The sequence below is a fragment of the Armigeres subalbatus genome, chromosome 1 (assembly GCF_024139115.2).
Source record: "Armigeres subalbatus isolate Guangzhou_Male chromosome 1, GZ_Asu_2, whole genome shotgun sequence".
Classification (NCBI taxonomy): domain Eukaryota; kingdom Metazoa; phylum Arthropoda; class Insecta; order Diptera; family Culicidae; genus Armigeres; species Armigeres subalbatus.
Genome location: NC_085139.1, coordinates 180,414,773 through 180,430,123, shown reverse-complemented (window position 1 = coordinate 180,430,123; position 15,351 = coordinate 180,414,773). Strand labels below are relative to the sequence as shown.

The following is a 15,351-nucleotide window of genomic DNA, read 5'->3' as shown; positions in this document are numbered from 1 at the left end:
AGCCCTCGTACTGTGCCGCGATAAGGCCGATGATTTTCTCAGGAACCCCCTTGCGTCTCAGAGCGCCCCACATATTCTCGTGATTGAGATGGACGAAAGCTTTTTCTTAGTCAATGAATATCAAATAATTATGAAAAGGCTATAATATCTAATTGATTTGAAAGCATCAAAGTAAGCTTGATATGAACAAAAACGGAGAGCCACCAAAATATCAATCAAAGCAATCGTGGTACCCGATCCGAGAAGGATTCTCCTTAGAATTCGAGAGGAATTCCTAACAGAATCCGAGAAGAATTCTCATTGGAATCTCTGAATAATTCCTTTCAGAATCATCGGATCATTCCAACTGGAAGAATTCGCACTGTATGCTTTTCAGTTTCGTTGAGTCGATACCCTTGGAAATCTGTGGGGGATACCGTTCATAAGCCAAGAAGGATTTGAATTTCTGAATCAGAATTTCTCGTTGATCTGCTTCGGATTTTTTTCGGAATCGTCCGAGAACTTGTTTCGAAATCGTTCGGAGATTTGCTTCGGAATTCCTCGACGAATTGCTTCGGAATCATTCGACGATTCGCTTCGGAATACATCGACGGTTTGCTTCGGAAGTCCTCGAAGATTTGTTTCGGACTCCCTCGACAATTCGCTTCAAAATTCTTCGATGATTCGCTCCGGAGTCCCTCAACGACTTGCTTCAACATCCCTGGAGGATTCCCTTCAGATTCGCGGGATGATTCTTTTCGGAATCCTTGGTGGATTGATTCGAAGTCCCTTCCGACGGTTTGCATCAGGATCCCTCGACAGATTGCTTTGGAATCCTTCTACGATTTGCTTCTACATTTTGTTACGGTTTATTTTATCTTAGGGCCGTACACTTATTACGTAAGCAATTTTTCTGGGTTTTTCGACCCCGCCATGTAAGATTTTTTTTGTACAAATCAATTTTTATTTATATGGAGCGTAAGAAAATGACCGATCCCCCTCCCCCCATAAGTGCTTACGTAATTAGTGTACGACCCCTTACCTGTAAATAACAAATACGCGAGGAGAAGTGGATGAACGCTGTCATCAGAGGAAAAGTAGAATCATTGAAATTTGACACGGCAAGGTATAGCCAATGGAATTGAAAATAATTTTAAAAATTATAAACAGAGATTTTTTTGAAAATGATTTATTAGGCGGGATTAGAAATTCAATTAAGATTAAAAGTAGTACCATCTCCGGAATCATTTCAAGAAAAAACTTTATTGTCATTAACAATCAAATTAATATATGTATAATGTATATAATACAAATTCTAACCTCATGCTATAAATTATTTATAAATAAATTTTATTTTGAAATTTTGAAAATTATTTTAAAAGCTGCATTCCATACCTCGCTGTGAAATTTTTTTCATGATTCTACTTTTTCTTTTGATGACAGAATTCATTCTTCTCTTAGCGTATGCTAATGGTCCAATGCACCGAATGAACACAATGACGTTTGAGACGGGCGCTGTTTACTAAAAATGAACACTTGCATGAACTCGATGAATGAAAAAGTATTCATTCTTAGTAAACAGCGCCCGTCTCAAACGTCAATGATGAACTCGGTGCATTGGACCATGGAATTGTGTTCGTACTATTTCTGAATGTTCTGTGTTTGGGCCTGAATCCTTGGAGGATTAATTCGAAGTCCCTTCTGACGATTTGCATTAGGATGTAGGATCGGAATCCTACACAAATAGAGCTATGTATACAATGGGCTGTTGTAGACAAAATGCAAAACGCAATGAAAACACATTTGCGGGATTTGACTGATGGACCAAAATCTTATAAGGAAACCTCGCCATATCTCGCAATGGGTAACAAATTGGATGTTTCTCTCGGGGCACAGAGAGATCGTCAATCATTTTAATTTGTTGAATGTATTGTAAACTGTTTATAATTGTATGTTTGTGAAATTTTTATTGTAACATGGCTCCCCGACGAAAATTTCGACATAATTGTTTCATAAGGGCCGAAGTCGCAAATGTAAACAAATCGAGTTTGACATAGCTCGAACCTCCTGGAAATGTACTATATGTAGCATATTAAGGCTGTGAACCATTCCACCGATTCGTTTAACTTTTAGTTAAAATTTGACACTTCGATGGTTATTTTCCCATCGTGGTTAAAATTTTACTCCGAAGCCGACCCATTTGAGTTCTGACAGATTGATAGTTATTCGGAACGAAATGGATTTGGCGCCAATTTTCTCGCGAACAAAGTTTAACTATCGAACTGTCAAATCTAACCATGCTCCGGAGCAGGGTTATTTTTAACCACGGCGAAATAACCATCGAACTGTCAAATTTTAACTAAAAGTTAAACGAATCGGTGGAATGGTTCACAGCCTAAAAATAGTACAAAATGTTGTTTTTTTGCTGTAAAACCAGAAAAATACAAAAGAACGATATTACATTTCCGTTGAAATTTTTTTCTTGGTGCGATTGCGCTCCGTTCCCTCCATGGCAGCAAAGGGGCTAAACTGTGCTTCATTTCTGCATTATGACACTTCGTTCTTGCACCAACACATGTGAGCAAAAGGGCTAAACGGTACTTTGAAAACACAACGTGGCGATGCAAAAAGGCGATATTGACAAATAGGTTGACAGCCGGGCGTGAAATTTGGGCGAAAAGAATGTTGTCAAAAACATTATGGCGCATTTCTGAAGGGCGCAAGTGTACACTGTTAGAAAAAAAGGACGACTAGTTCTTTAATCATATTTTCAAATCGTAATCAATCCAAAATAAATTTTATTTATATGGGGCTTCAATGATTAGATGTGGATGTATTATGTATATCTTCCTGTTTTCTGGCATCAATGTGTGATGCGTCAGGAATTATTTTTCGTTTACCGTTTTCGTTATCTTTATCGTTACCGTTACCGTTAGCAATGCTCGAAGTTCCATCGTTGTATGGAGTATTTGTTTGAGATTGCGTAATTTAAGTCAGATTGGAAGTAATCGTCCTCCTTGACACCTTTCCTCCAACCAAATTGACGAAATTTTTGTGGATGCTTCTAGACCATCCACAAAAATTTCGTTCCCGTTGGTTGAAGGTTGTGTTACGGTTTATTTTATCTTGTATGTTAGTGACAAATGTTTGAGTGGATTTGTGTATGTCCCACTCTTGAATGTTCTGTGTTTGGGCCTGAAGATAGGCAATTAAAATTATAAATAGAGGAATTCCCAGACACAGACTTGATATTGCTGGTGCCACATGGCACAAATTAATTCAGGGTGCCCAAATAGGATCTGAATCCTACACCAAATAGAGCTATGTATTCAAAGCCTTGACTGTTGTAGACAAAACGCAATGAAAACACATTTGCGCTATTTTGACTGATGGAACAAAAACCTCTAATGAAACCTCGTCATAATTCGCAATGGTCAACATATCGGACGTTTCTCTCGGGGCAATGTTTGTAAAATAATTTTATTTTAACAATTTCTGGAACATTGCCTACAAAATCCCTGAAACATTCACGTTTGAATTTATGGAGAATTCTCTAGAACATTTTCGTTGGAGCTTCTGGAACATTCCTGTTGGAATTCCTGGAGGATTCCATCCGTAATCTCTAGAAGATTCTCTTTGGATTCCCTGAAACATCGGATCAGTCGGATTTTCTGGAACATTCCCGTCGAAATCCCTGGAACATTCCTGGAATATTCCCGTTGGAATTCCTGGAGGATGGAGGATCACTTGAAGATTTTCATTGGAAACCCTAGAACATTCTCGTTGGAATCCATGAAATATTCCCGTCGGAATTTCTAGAAAATTTCGGTCGATATCCCGGGATGATTTGGAATCCCTTGAACATTCGAGGTTTCTTTTGGTGTGCTTGGAGGATTCCCGTCGAAATCTCTGGAGATTCTCGTCGTATTTCCTGCAACATTTCCTGGCGAAAACTTGGTATTATTTGAGATTTACCGAGAATTTTGTGCCTGAAACTTGATTATGCATATGTACAACATCTGATAGATTTAGTTCAGAAAAGGTATTGGAGGGTAACCGCCCCTTTGGTGGGGTTTGATCCCACGACCCCAGTTCGCATGACAGGTGCTTTCCCTACTAAGCTACGAAGGACCTCCGTCGTCCACCGCAGCTTAGCGGGTACTGATGAAACCAAAGGGAAAGCACCTGTCATGCGAACTGGGGTCGTGGGATCAAACCCCACCGAAGGGGCGGTTACCCTCCAATACCTTTTCCGAAATAAATCTATCACATGTTGTACATATGCATAATCAAGTTTCAGACATAGTAATTAATTTCCACACCGGGTGGCTTAATACCCGGCATATAGGCAATTAACTTTGAATGTACCCACTTAAAATAAATCGCAGATTTCTGTGACATTACACCGAAATCTCAACAGCAGAACTGTTCGGTAAAAATATTACAGAGTTTTTAGTGTTTTTGACAGTTGAACAAAGGAAAATACCGCAGAAAAATAGGTGAAATAATTACCGAACAAATCTGCTGTTGAGATTTCGGTGAATTGAAGCAAAATTCACCGAAATCTGTGAAATGATTTAAGTGTGTACTGAGAATGTTGTGTTTGTATACCAATTTTGTGTCAAAATATAGCACGTCAATACGTCTGAAGTTTTGTTATCATGAATTAAACTAAATAAAAACAAAAACATTGTACGCCATATATTGCTTGAATAATGGGTTGACGAATAAGAATGTTTGTATTGCGAAGAGTTTATGACGGTGTTTTATAAAAGCAAAATCAAATACCATAATGGCCATATTGAAAACGGAAAAGCATTTCGCAATCAGTGAAATATATCACTGAAATGCATGATTGAACGAAATTTTCACCGCTTATCACACTTATTCCGATAAATAATTTTATTAATTAATAATTTGGGCAAAAATATTAATCGATTTAGTGGACATAGATGTTGTGGTAATCTGGGAATCGATTTGGTTGTCAAACTGAAGCCAAAATTTTCTATTGTGCCGGAGCCAAACATTGAAGATTGTGGTTATGTTCGTTTCTGATCTAATATTGAGAAGTATTGTTATTTTATATTGGGGAAAAATAAAAATAAACTTTATTAGTTTTTTATTCTTTGTAACTAATATTCTTACATTATGTTTCGAGTGTAAATTAGTAGGAATGCAACTAAAAAGCACTCGTAGCGAAATTTCACAAGATTCAGCAGCTGATTGGAGCATGACTGTATGTAAACAATCGTAAAGTCATGCAGAGTCTAGCGCATTTGTGCGCCCTCATGCAGCGTGGAAAGAGAAATTCGAAGAGCGGAAAATGTTTGACAGCCAAGTAACTGCAAAATAATTTTGTTCATGGGAGTGATTTCAAAATATCCCTCTACTCGCTTGAGCGCAGAAAAGCGGCTCTATTCGCAGCACCCAGGTGGTAATCAATATTTTCGATTTATTTCCCTGAACTACGTTATATGGCCGGCGCGTGGTGTTCAACCTAATTTTTTTCACAACATTTGACCATAAAATCAGAAGCGCACTTCTTTTCAATGGTACTGAATCGAAAAAACAACCTGAAATAAAATATTATTTTGTTGTCATCATCATAATTTTCATCAACAATCCATTTAGTTATTATTTTTCTGCATAGATTTGTTTCTCTTTTTTTAAGGCCCAAATTACCGTAATCCAGTCATTGACAAGAAAACCAGCCACGTGCTTGTACCACCCCCAGGAAAAAATCCGCCCACCGAGGAGAAAATGCATTCCCCAGCTGAATCGGGGAAGCATTCTCGTGTTAAAACTACATCAACACATAGTGGTGACTTCAATACATCCGTGGGATGCTTTATTTGGATCAATTTCGTAATATTATTTGAAAAAACTGCCTTTTGCAGAAAATATTGCAAAGTTGTAAAAATATTTTTCCAGGAGGGGAAACCGTCGATTTACTCTCACGCTCTCTTATGGTCCAATGCACCGAGTTCATCATTGACGTTTGAGACGGGCGCTGTTTACTAAGAATGAATGCTTTTTCATTCATCGAGTTCATGCAAGTGTTCATTTTTAGTAAACAGCGCCCGTCTCAAACGTCATTGTGTTCATTCGGTGCATTGGACCATACTTTGCAGATACTCGAAAATCATCGTTCACACTGTAAACCTGACATTACTCATTAAAGAGTAAAAAACACTCATTATTTAACAACATATGAAACTGTCAAAATAATGGGTGTTTTTATTTTTCTGATAATGAGTGTTTTGTGCCCATTTCAATGTTCCGAGAGACTACACATTAATGGGTGAAAAATTCCTTAGTCTGCCACTGTCAAAGATCAACCCTTCTTCTGAGATGAAAATTGGTTTAGTGAAAGTATCGCGTAAGTGTTTTTCTTTTAAAATTTTTATAATACCTTCTGACAGTTATTTGTTTTTAGTACACAGCTATTGCTAAATAAGCTGTTGTTAATAAAGCTACGCAATCCTGGCCACGGTATTCTCGGGAGACGCCGAAAAGCCAAATTTTACCAACATCTAAAATATGTGTTCTGCACTACCCGCATAATAAAAACAACATGTTATATGGTCAGAATCATTATGACGATGTAAGATATAGCTTCACAGTTTACGTTGCGGTTATCGAATACTTTTCGATCGATTCAACCATAACTGCTCGACATCATCACTAAATGTCAACATATAACATGTTGTCTCAGAAATGTTCTTTATTTCCTGCATTATATGTCAACATTTTATCATACTGTTGATCGAAAATTTTGCACGCAAAAACAGACGATTTTTTATGGTGACATAACTTAACAACCTATTCAACATATTGTTATTTGTCAAATAACCGTACCACAAACTGTTAAAACTTTATATGAGATTGTTCATTTACAGTTGTCAGCAGTAAAGGATACTGTTGTCGACCGCACGGGAAAATATCCATGTACAGTTTGTAATTATTCGGGTATATCCATATCTCTGCCAGCCAGCACTTCGGAGTTTCGGAAATGGTGGTAAAGGTGCACATAACAGTCGGAAGCTGGAAGTGACTTTGTTTGCTCCAAGCTGTCCGGCATTTCCGCAGAACATTCTGATTCTTGGTGGAAACAATTAGGTGTCGCCGGAACTCAAATTGATGACCTCTACCTCTGCTGCATGTCGGCACACAAGAAAAACGTTTTCTGTGGTAAGAACATCTCCTTGGTCCACTTGCGTAACAACGTCTAAATCTTGTACTTCCGTCTTGCACCAACTATAGGAAGCCATTTCGCGTTGTGCACTTTGCGCGCTGCATATGAGGACAACAATAGGTTCCGCAAGGTCGAGCTGTTCCGGGACAGGTTCTCCTGGCGTTAGACATGTCAATATGGTGCCCTTACGGAGAATCTGGCAGAGTGTTTTAAGTGAGTCGAGAGTGGTGCATCATCAACAGCTGCTGTAGGAAAATTGGAGAAATTTTAAAAAGCAAGCACCGAGACGAGAACATTGAATTTGAGGCTCATATGGATAATGCTTCAAAAGACAAATAAAATCTATGTTTCCACCTTGTATGTTAATATTTATAATAAAGATTATATAGATGAGTATTATTTTGTTTTATATACCCCAGTATGAAACTGCATGCTTATTTTAGAATAAATTTCAAAATTACAAATGATTTCTTAGAGCAATAAAGCGTAATATTTACCCATTATCGAAAAAAAAGTTTTGCGAATAATGGGTAAAAATTACACCTTAAACTGACGTACAGCTCGTTTACTCATTAATGAGTAAACGGTGTTTACTCTTTTAATGAGTTGAACTAGTTAACTTCATAATGGGTACTTTTTCACCCATTAAAGAGTACTTTGGTGGCACAGTGCAGTGTTGCGTGTTGATTTGTTCTAGAGCTTGTTGACGTTTAATCATCTTTCTCTTTCAAGTGCATAGGCAGAATAGGATTTGTTTTCATCGGGAAACGTTTCCCGATGAAAACAAATCCTATCCTTCCCATGCGCTTGAAAGCGAAAGATGATTAAACGTCAGCAACCCTTATTATGCTTGTTTTCTCGAAGAATTACGTAAACATCAAGCAATAATCTATGAAAATGTTGCTTTTCATGCTATATATTGACACTAAATATTGGATGTGAGCTAGAACTGTGAAAACGCAAGCATTCATAAGCAACGCAGGTTATTTATTTTTTCATAATTCAAGTGTTGATAATGTAGTGCTGGCTAAAACGGCATCACTTTTCATGTACACAGAGAGAAGACCGATCATTATGGTCATTACAGTGACTATAATAACAGTGTCGTCAAGTGTCAGAATTGGAACAGAATCGTCTGTCAGTTCCATACAAATGCGCGTTCCAAACGAGCAGGAGACCTGTCAAACGTGGCACATGACGTTACTCTTCTTATAGGACTCTAATGGTCATGTAAACAATCCATTGAATCTTGACGAACATTTGAGAAGGTAGTCAACTGCATCATAATTTTACATTCATGTAAAATGCATGTAGAAAATTGTGTAATTAGGAGAAGGATGCACATCAAATCAATCTCAGATGCATTTTTGAGGTTGTTTATGCATATCGCCATAATCTATGCGCTGTACAGGTATTGAAAAGGACGTTAATATTTTGTGGAAATATATAGAGTTTGATACCTTATGAAATGTTTGTGTACTTTGTTCAAAATCAGATCTGAGCGAATGAGTAGGCTCTCCGCAAAAAAAAGAAGCGAACAGCAAGAAAAAGAAGTCGATTTGCTGTATGACATTTGAACCTTAAAAGCAACATTTTGACAGCTGCCGCAGCCAAATTCCCTTTTTTGCGGGTGGTTTAAAAAGGGTTTCTAAATGCTCTTATAATAGGTTTATAGTGGTTATCTGGAGAGGTCCACTTGGCAATATCTTACTCTTATAGTGCTCATCAGAAGGTTGCCGTGTATTACTCGGTTTTATTGTTAGATCTTATAAATTGATCTTGAAAACCATTCTTAGAGCGGAATAAAACTTAAAATGTTACTTGGGTGTACTTCGTTTTTCTGATATAGGGACCCACGCATTTGCCCGGAGTAATGCAATTAAGTCAATGATTCCTTCTTTTAAAACGCGCATTTTCCTGTATAGGGAGTCTTTAATATGTTTGTGTTACGCACGCGTTTGTCCATAATAAGGCACAAGAATTTAAAAATGAGTAAATAATTCCTTCTTGAAAGGCACGAATTTTCCCGAAATAAGGTTAACGAATAATTCCTTCTTTTAAAATGCGCATTTGCTAGGAAAAAGGCAACCCGGGTAGAGGTTAATAACAAACAAATAACATAATAATAACAAATTTTGCTATGATATCAGATTTAGTTATTCCTATTTTATTTATAAATAACATAAAATAGCATCCCAACAACAAATTTTGTTATAATAGTAAAATTAGTTATTTCAAGCTCTATCTGGTAAACGGGCGAATGTCGCAGGTGATAATCTTCGTCGACTTCCCCTCTTTTAAATAAAAGTGACAAGCAGAGGATTTCATCGCGGTTTATCACCTCAGAATGCAAGTTTTCATTGTTTTCTTTCGTTCTGAGGAAAAAAAACCGCAACGAAATCATCTGCTTGTCACTTTAATTTAAAAGAGGGGAAGTCGGCGAAGAGAATTCTCTCTTGCGACATTCGCCCTTATTCCAGATAGAGCTTGATTTATATGCTATTGTAAAAAGGAACAGAATAACAAATAAAGAACAAATTTTGCAATAATAGCAAAGTTTGTTATTCATTTATCATTTGCATTTTCAACATATCAATAATAACTTATTTTGATATTTTATTTTCTTTAAATATTTTGCTATTGGTTTGTTATTATAATAGCAAAATGAGTTATTTATGACTGTCATAACTGTCTCATGTACATAGGAATCCCAGGGAGGTTACTATAAGCATTAGCCGGGAATAAGGTGAATCATAATTGAACGCTTCTAGAAAAGCACCCATTGTCAATGACTGATTTAAGCTTATAACGGGTGGCAACTAAAACATTGGAATGACTTCAATACTTTTCTATCACAATAATAATGCTTTCACAGTGTGAATGTATCCTTACAATATGCCGCCGAAACAGGAAGTATTGCGGCGCGCATTGCGCATCAAGCGAACCAAGACCATGGGAAGAGTACACGGTCGAACATTTTAAGCGTGAAAATGATTCGAAAACTGTTATAGCATTTTTGGTCAACTAAGCTCCATTGTATGCAAAGGTGACTGTAAGGCCAAAATCACGAATCAATTCATAAGCAGTATTCCGAAAATCGATGTGGCAGAGCCTTCCAGCGGTCATGTCATACCAGCAAGCTGCGCCGCACGGCGAACCATGGACCGTATGCTCATATTCATTAGTCTAAGTTTGAAGACTAAGGACAACTCTTTGTATAACATAATATATTATATCAGATTGAACTGTACTTCTTTGTAGTTTTTTCCGAGCCATTCTTTTTTAGTTGCCAAAATCTTTTTTCGTCATTGCAGGAATCTTTTTAAAGGCATGAAAAAAAATTCTGGGATATGGTGCATTCTGGGGAATGGTTTTCGGGGGAATGTTTCATTCTGGGAAATGGTTTTCTGGTGAATCGTATATTCTGAGGAGTGGTTTTCTGGGGAATGTTATAGAATCCCAAGAACTAACTGAAGTTTGGGATCCCTTCAGTGGCGTAGCCACGGGGTGGTTTTGGGCATAAACCTCCCCCCCAGAGACAACATTTTTAGAAGAATTTTTTTTTTCGAAAAAAAAATTGTTCAAACCCCCCCAGCAAAATTTCTGGCTACACCACTGGATCCCTTAATATCGGTAGTGAAAAAAATGTTGCGAAAAATTGGATCGCGGCATTGAAATCCAAAAGAAAAGTTTGTTTGGAGTCCTGTTTAGTCCAAAAATAATTGGTCACGTAGTGGCGATGATTTTATCATTTTGCATTAATTTCTAGGCATTGCCACCATCCTTGAAAAAAAAAAAAATCTTCCGATTTTGCAATCTATTTTCCAAAGGGGGAGAGGGAAACAATGAATGATTTTGAATAGGGATTTTTAATAACAATGGAATTCTTCGTCAAGTGCAACTTGTTACAAGTAAATCGGGTCAGTGTTGGGAAATGTACATTAAAACACTCTGATAATGAGAATATTTACATTTTATCCAGTCAAATATCATGCACCAAACAATCCGAAACAGATTGCCAAAAAAAATGTACAATAGCATTGGTCATTTTTTGCCGATGAAGCAAACTGTTTGCTGCTACGTTAGAGTAGTGTCGGCGTGCGGTCAGCATTTGCATGAGATTTTTCGGCTCGTGCGCAACTCAAACAGCACAGAATCGAGTATAATTACCTGTAGCACAAAGCCTAGAAGAAGTGCTATCCATAGGTATACTGATTTATTCGTTTATGTCCGGCATTGGCGGATCTCCCCCTACACACAACCTTTTAAAAGTGTACGAAGGGTTCCATTCACTGTAGATTAAGTTGGGTTTTTTCATTTGGACCTGATCCAAATGTGGTATACATTTGGACCAAGAGTAGACCACTGGTGAAGATTCCCTTAACAATTAGGTCTATTCTACAAACAGGAAGGGATTATTAAGTTCGGATCAATCATTTTGCGATATAATACTTTCTCTGATTTTTATTCGCAAACTAGTTCTAATAGAGCATTGCACGAACGATTCTATTTCGTTTTTGTTCATCGTGGAAGCCTTGTTGTTTCCTAATTTCTTTGCAGTGACAAAAAATACAGCTCGTCTATGCAGTGCCCTATACCTATTGTTATTGCATATAACGCATATCAGAAATATGAAATTATTTTAAAAAAATACTCACTTTTCGGCTTCTTCCAGTAAAAATTTGAGAACGTCGATACCTTGCACCTCGGGAATTGGTGCCATGTCCTGTCTCGACCCGCTCGTTACCGTGCTGGATGAGGCGGTTCTATCGCGTTTAGCTTTGTTTCCGTGCTTTCTTGCCAGAACGACTGCGGAATCTGAACTAGTGCCAATCGATCCCAAAGCTTTGTCCAAAGCCGTCGGAACTCTTCGGAAATCAAAGTCCTGATCCACCCTCGCCACAATGTTCAACCTCTGCTCTTCACTCGTGACGTACAGGTCTTCGGGCTTGTGATGCACATTGTGCGCGTCGAACGCTTTTTTCGTGTAGAACATCGAATCACAGGTGCTACACTTTAGCATATCCTCCGGCATGGCACATCGTTCTTCGTAGGAATGGTGATCTTCGATGTGCTTCAGCAGATTAAATTTAAGCATATATTCCGAACCGCATAGATGGCAATAGTATATGGAAATTATCTCGCCAGCCTGATTAAGCCGAACTTTCTTTGATGGATTTGGGATAAAAGGATGAGCCATCATTCGTTTTTCCAAATTGTGAGCGGTTTTAACGTGGAGATCTAAAGCTGACTCAGATATGAAAGCAGTTCCACAGAACCCGCAAATGAAATCCAATCGGGGTACCTAGAAAATTTTTAATATTTTCCTCATTAAATAACTACTATTACTATTGTAAGCGTTTTATCGATTACCTTCATCTTTTTATCATCCTTGTGGGCAATGTTCCGATGCTGGTCCAGGGCAACTTTGAGCGGAAACAGTCTTCCGCACAAAGTGCAGAAATAGTTTTTGCTCTCGTAGCTGTGCTTGCGGTATTTGTGTTCGATCGCTTTTGACAGTCGGGTGAACGTTTCCGGACACCATTCACATTCGATCAGATCAATGCGCTGGTCGCTCGTACTCGAACCGGCTGTAGCAAGATCTGGGTTTTTATCCATCGCAGATTCACTGCCATGTTTCACAAAATGTTTTTTCAGCGCTTCCTGGTCATCAAAAGTAGCTTTGCAGAAAGTGCAGTGCAATGTTCGTTTAGAAGCTTCATTGTTTTGTGGCTTTGATTGTTTACCTTGCCGCAAGTCTGGTGATACTTTAAGTGGAGTTTTGAGTTTTATTTTCTTCAGAATTTTTTTCTCCCCGTTTTGTTCCAAAACTATCGACTTTGGAGTGACTTTCGATTTGGAAACTCCAGTCAGAATGGAAAGATTTCTACTGGATATCTGTTTTTGTTTAGTCTGATCTACTGTTTTAGACATTTTGTAAATTACATTGCTGGTTTGATTATAATTTTATAATTTAATAATTTATTTAAATACCTATTTTAAATTGAAACTTTTGCCTTGCCAGCAACTGCGTTTTGTTTAATAACACAAATTTTGTTTATTTTGTTTTTTTGACAATCAATGCAACACACGGTTAAAAAAGTCTACGAAAAAATAGGCCTTTTCACGAGACGTTTATGCTACGTTTAGACAAGGCAAGTGAATTGAGCAAGTCGCTTGAATCGAACGCGAACTGAACGTGTAAACACCTTAATTCAATTCACTTGAACGAAAAGAAAGTTGAACATGTTCAACTTTTGGCAAGTCAATTGAATTCAACTGAGTTGTTCAACTCACTTGCCCTGTCAAAACGTAGCATTAAGGCTCTGTCTCATTTGGAGAATTAAACTTAAAAGTGACAGTTCGAAAATTAGCACATAACCCAGTCATAAAAATGGCTGGTGCTACCCAGCAATTCCAATAAGACATCGATGCAAAATGATTCGATATCTGTCAAAAGTAATCTTGCTCTGCGAGCAGGGTTATTTGATAATTATTGAAATGTCACTTTTAAGTTTAATTTCAGTTTAATTCTCCAAATGAGACAGAGCCTAATGCTACGTTTAGACAAGGCAAGTGAATTGAGCAAATCGCTTGAATCGAACGCGAACTGAACGTGTAAACACCTTAATTCAATTCACTTGAACGAAAAGAAAGTTGAACATGTTCAACTTTTGGCAAGTCAATTGAATTCAACTGAGTTGTTCAATTCACTTGCCTTGTCAAAACGTAGCATGACAGTTCGAAAATTAAAAAATCACCCCGTTATAAGAATGGCTGGTGCTACCCAGCAATTCCAATAGGACATCGATGGAAAATGATTCGATATCTGTCAAAAGTAATCTTGCTCTGCGAGCAGGGTTATTTGATAATTATTGAAATGTCACTTTTAAGTTTAATTTCAGTTTAATTATCCAATTGAGACAGACCCTAAAATCAGCTGATTTTACCGTCAATAATTGACAAAAGTGACAGTTTGCGTTGCCTGTTCAGCGGTTGTTTTTTTTTTTTCTTCCTAAACAATGGAGGAGGAATCTGCTCAACAGACATCCTGGGTTGACCAGGAAGTGCTGGGTTAGGGGCCACCTCCAATGAGGGAGGCAGGACTGCATCCCCGACCAGCTAAACCACCCGAATAAAAAATATTATAGAAAAACAATACAATTTATTGTAACATCACTATAAAACACAATAAATTTACAATAGATTTTATTGTAGATTCAATAATAGAAATACAATAGAATGCATTGTTATGAAACATTCATTAAATTGTAAATGAAGTTTTCGCATTAGAACGTACGGGTTGTTAAGTATCGTAACTATACAAAATCTGAGATTTTTTCATACACTTTCTTTTGTCAAACAATAGAGTGTATCCTAAATATATTGTTGAAATATCCGAAGAAAACCGTTCAAATTACATTAGATTGAATTGTATTTTTATACTAAAACAATACGATATTGGATTTCTTAATTATGACGGTTTTACCGTTCAACAATGAAATTTTAAGAAAAATAATGCATATTTGCGACAATTGGATAAATATTATTATATGGCTTATATGCAATTTGAACAAAATTTTCAGAAGTTATCAATGATTAAAATTTATGCACTAAATGTTCTAAAAACAATTGGAAGTATTGTTACATTAGAGAACTATGTTGACATATTATATACACGGTGTTGATACAATATGGACAACCATCAAGAAACTATATATCCTATTGTATACCGTAGAGCGCATGGTTATTCAATTGTTTACACTGTTGAGCCTATGGTACACTTTTATCCGGGCGTTTCCATTGCCGCCAAGCCCATAGTCCCTTCGGTACAACCAGAAAGTAATGCTTCAAAGGGGGGGCAGTGCACAACGCACCCTCGAGGTTAGCTGCGTGTCCTTGCAGCACCGAACATCGTAACTCGCTTTTTTAGAAGAACACCATGGTATCGTGCCAGCGCGTTGCCGGCTTTCCAGGTGGCCTTACCACGCCCTATGTCCTCGGAAGGTGGGAAGGGTCGACTTCGCGCCTGCTTCCCTCTGCACGACTGGTATCAAGAATGATGATGCCGCGTGCACCCCAAAATTGACCTTTCTGCGATAGGGCCTATTCGCCCATCACACAAAGGGACTTGCCGACGCGGTGCCTACGCCTGCCCCAGCCTTGACGAGGACCCC

General features: G+C 37.8%; 1 protein-coding gene across 1 annotated transcript; it reads right to left on the bottom strand.

Annotated features, from left to right (window-relative positions):
* Positions 1–11,623: 11,623 nt before the first annotated feature.
* On the bottom strand, positions 11,624–13,248 carry LOC134205568 (zinc finger protein 595-like). The gene is made up of 2 exons (XM_062680914.1): positions 12,548–13,248; positions 11,624–12,479 (listed from the first exon to the last, which is right to left on the bottom strand). The coding sequence occupies exons 1-2, from the start codon at positions 13,106–13,108 to the stop codon at positions 11,829–11,831; spliced, it is 1,212 nt and encodes a 403-aa protein (XP_062536898.1). The 5' UTR covers positions 13,109–13,248; the 3' UTR covers positions 11,624–11,828.
* Between the last annotated feature and the right edge of the window lie 2,103 nt (positions 13,249–15,351).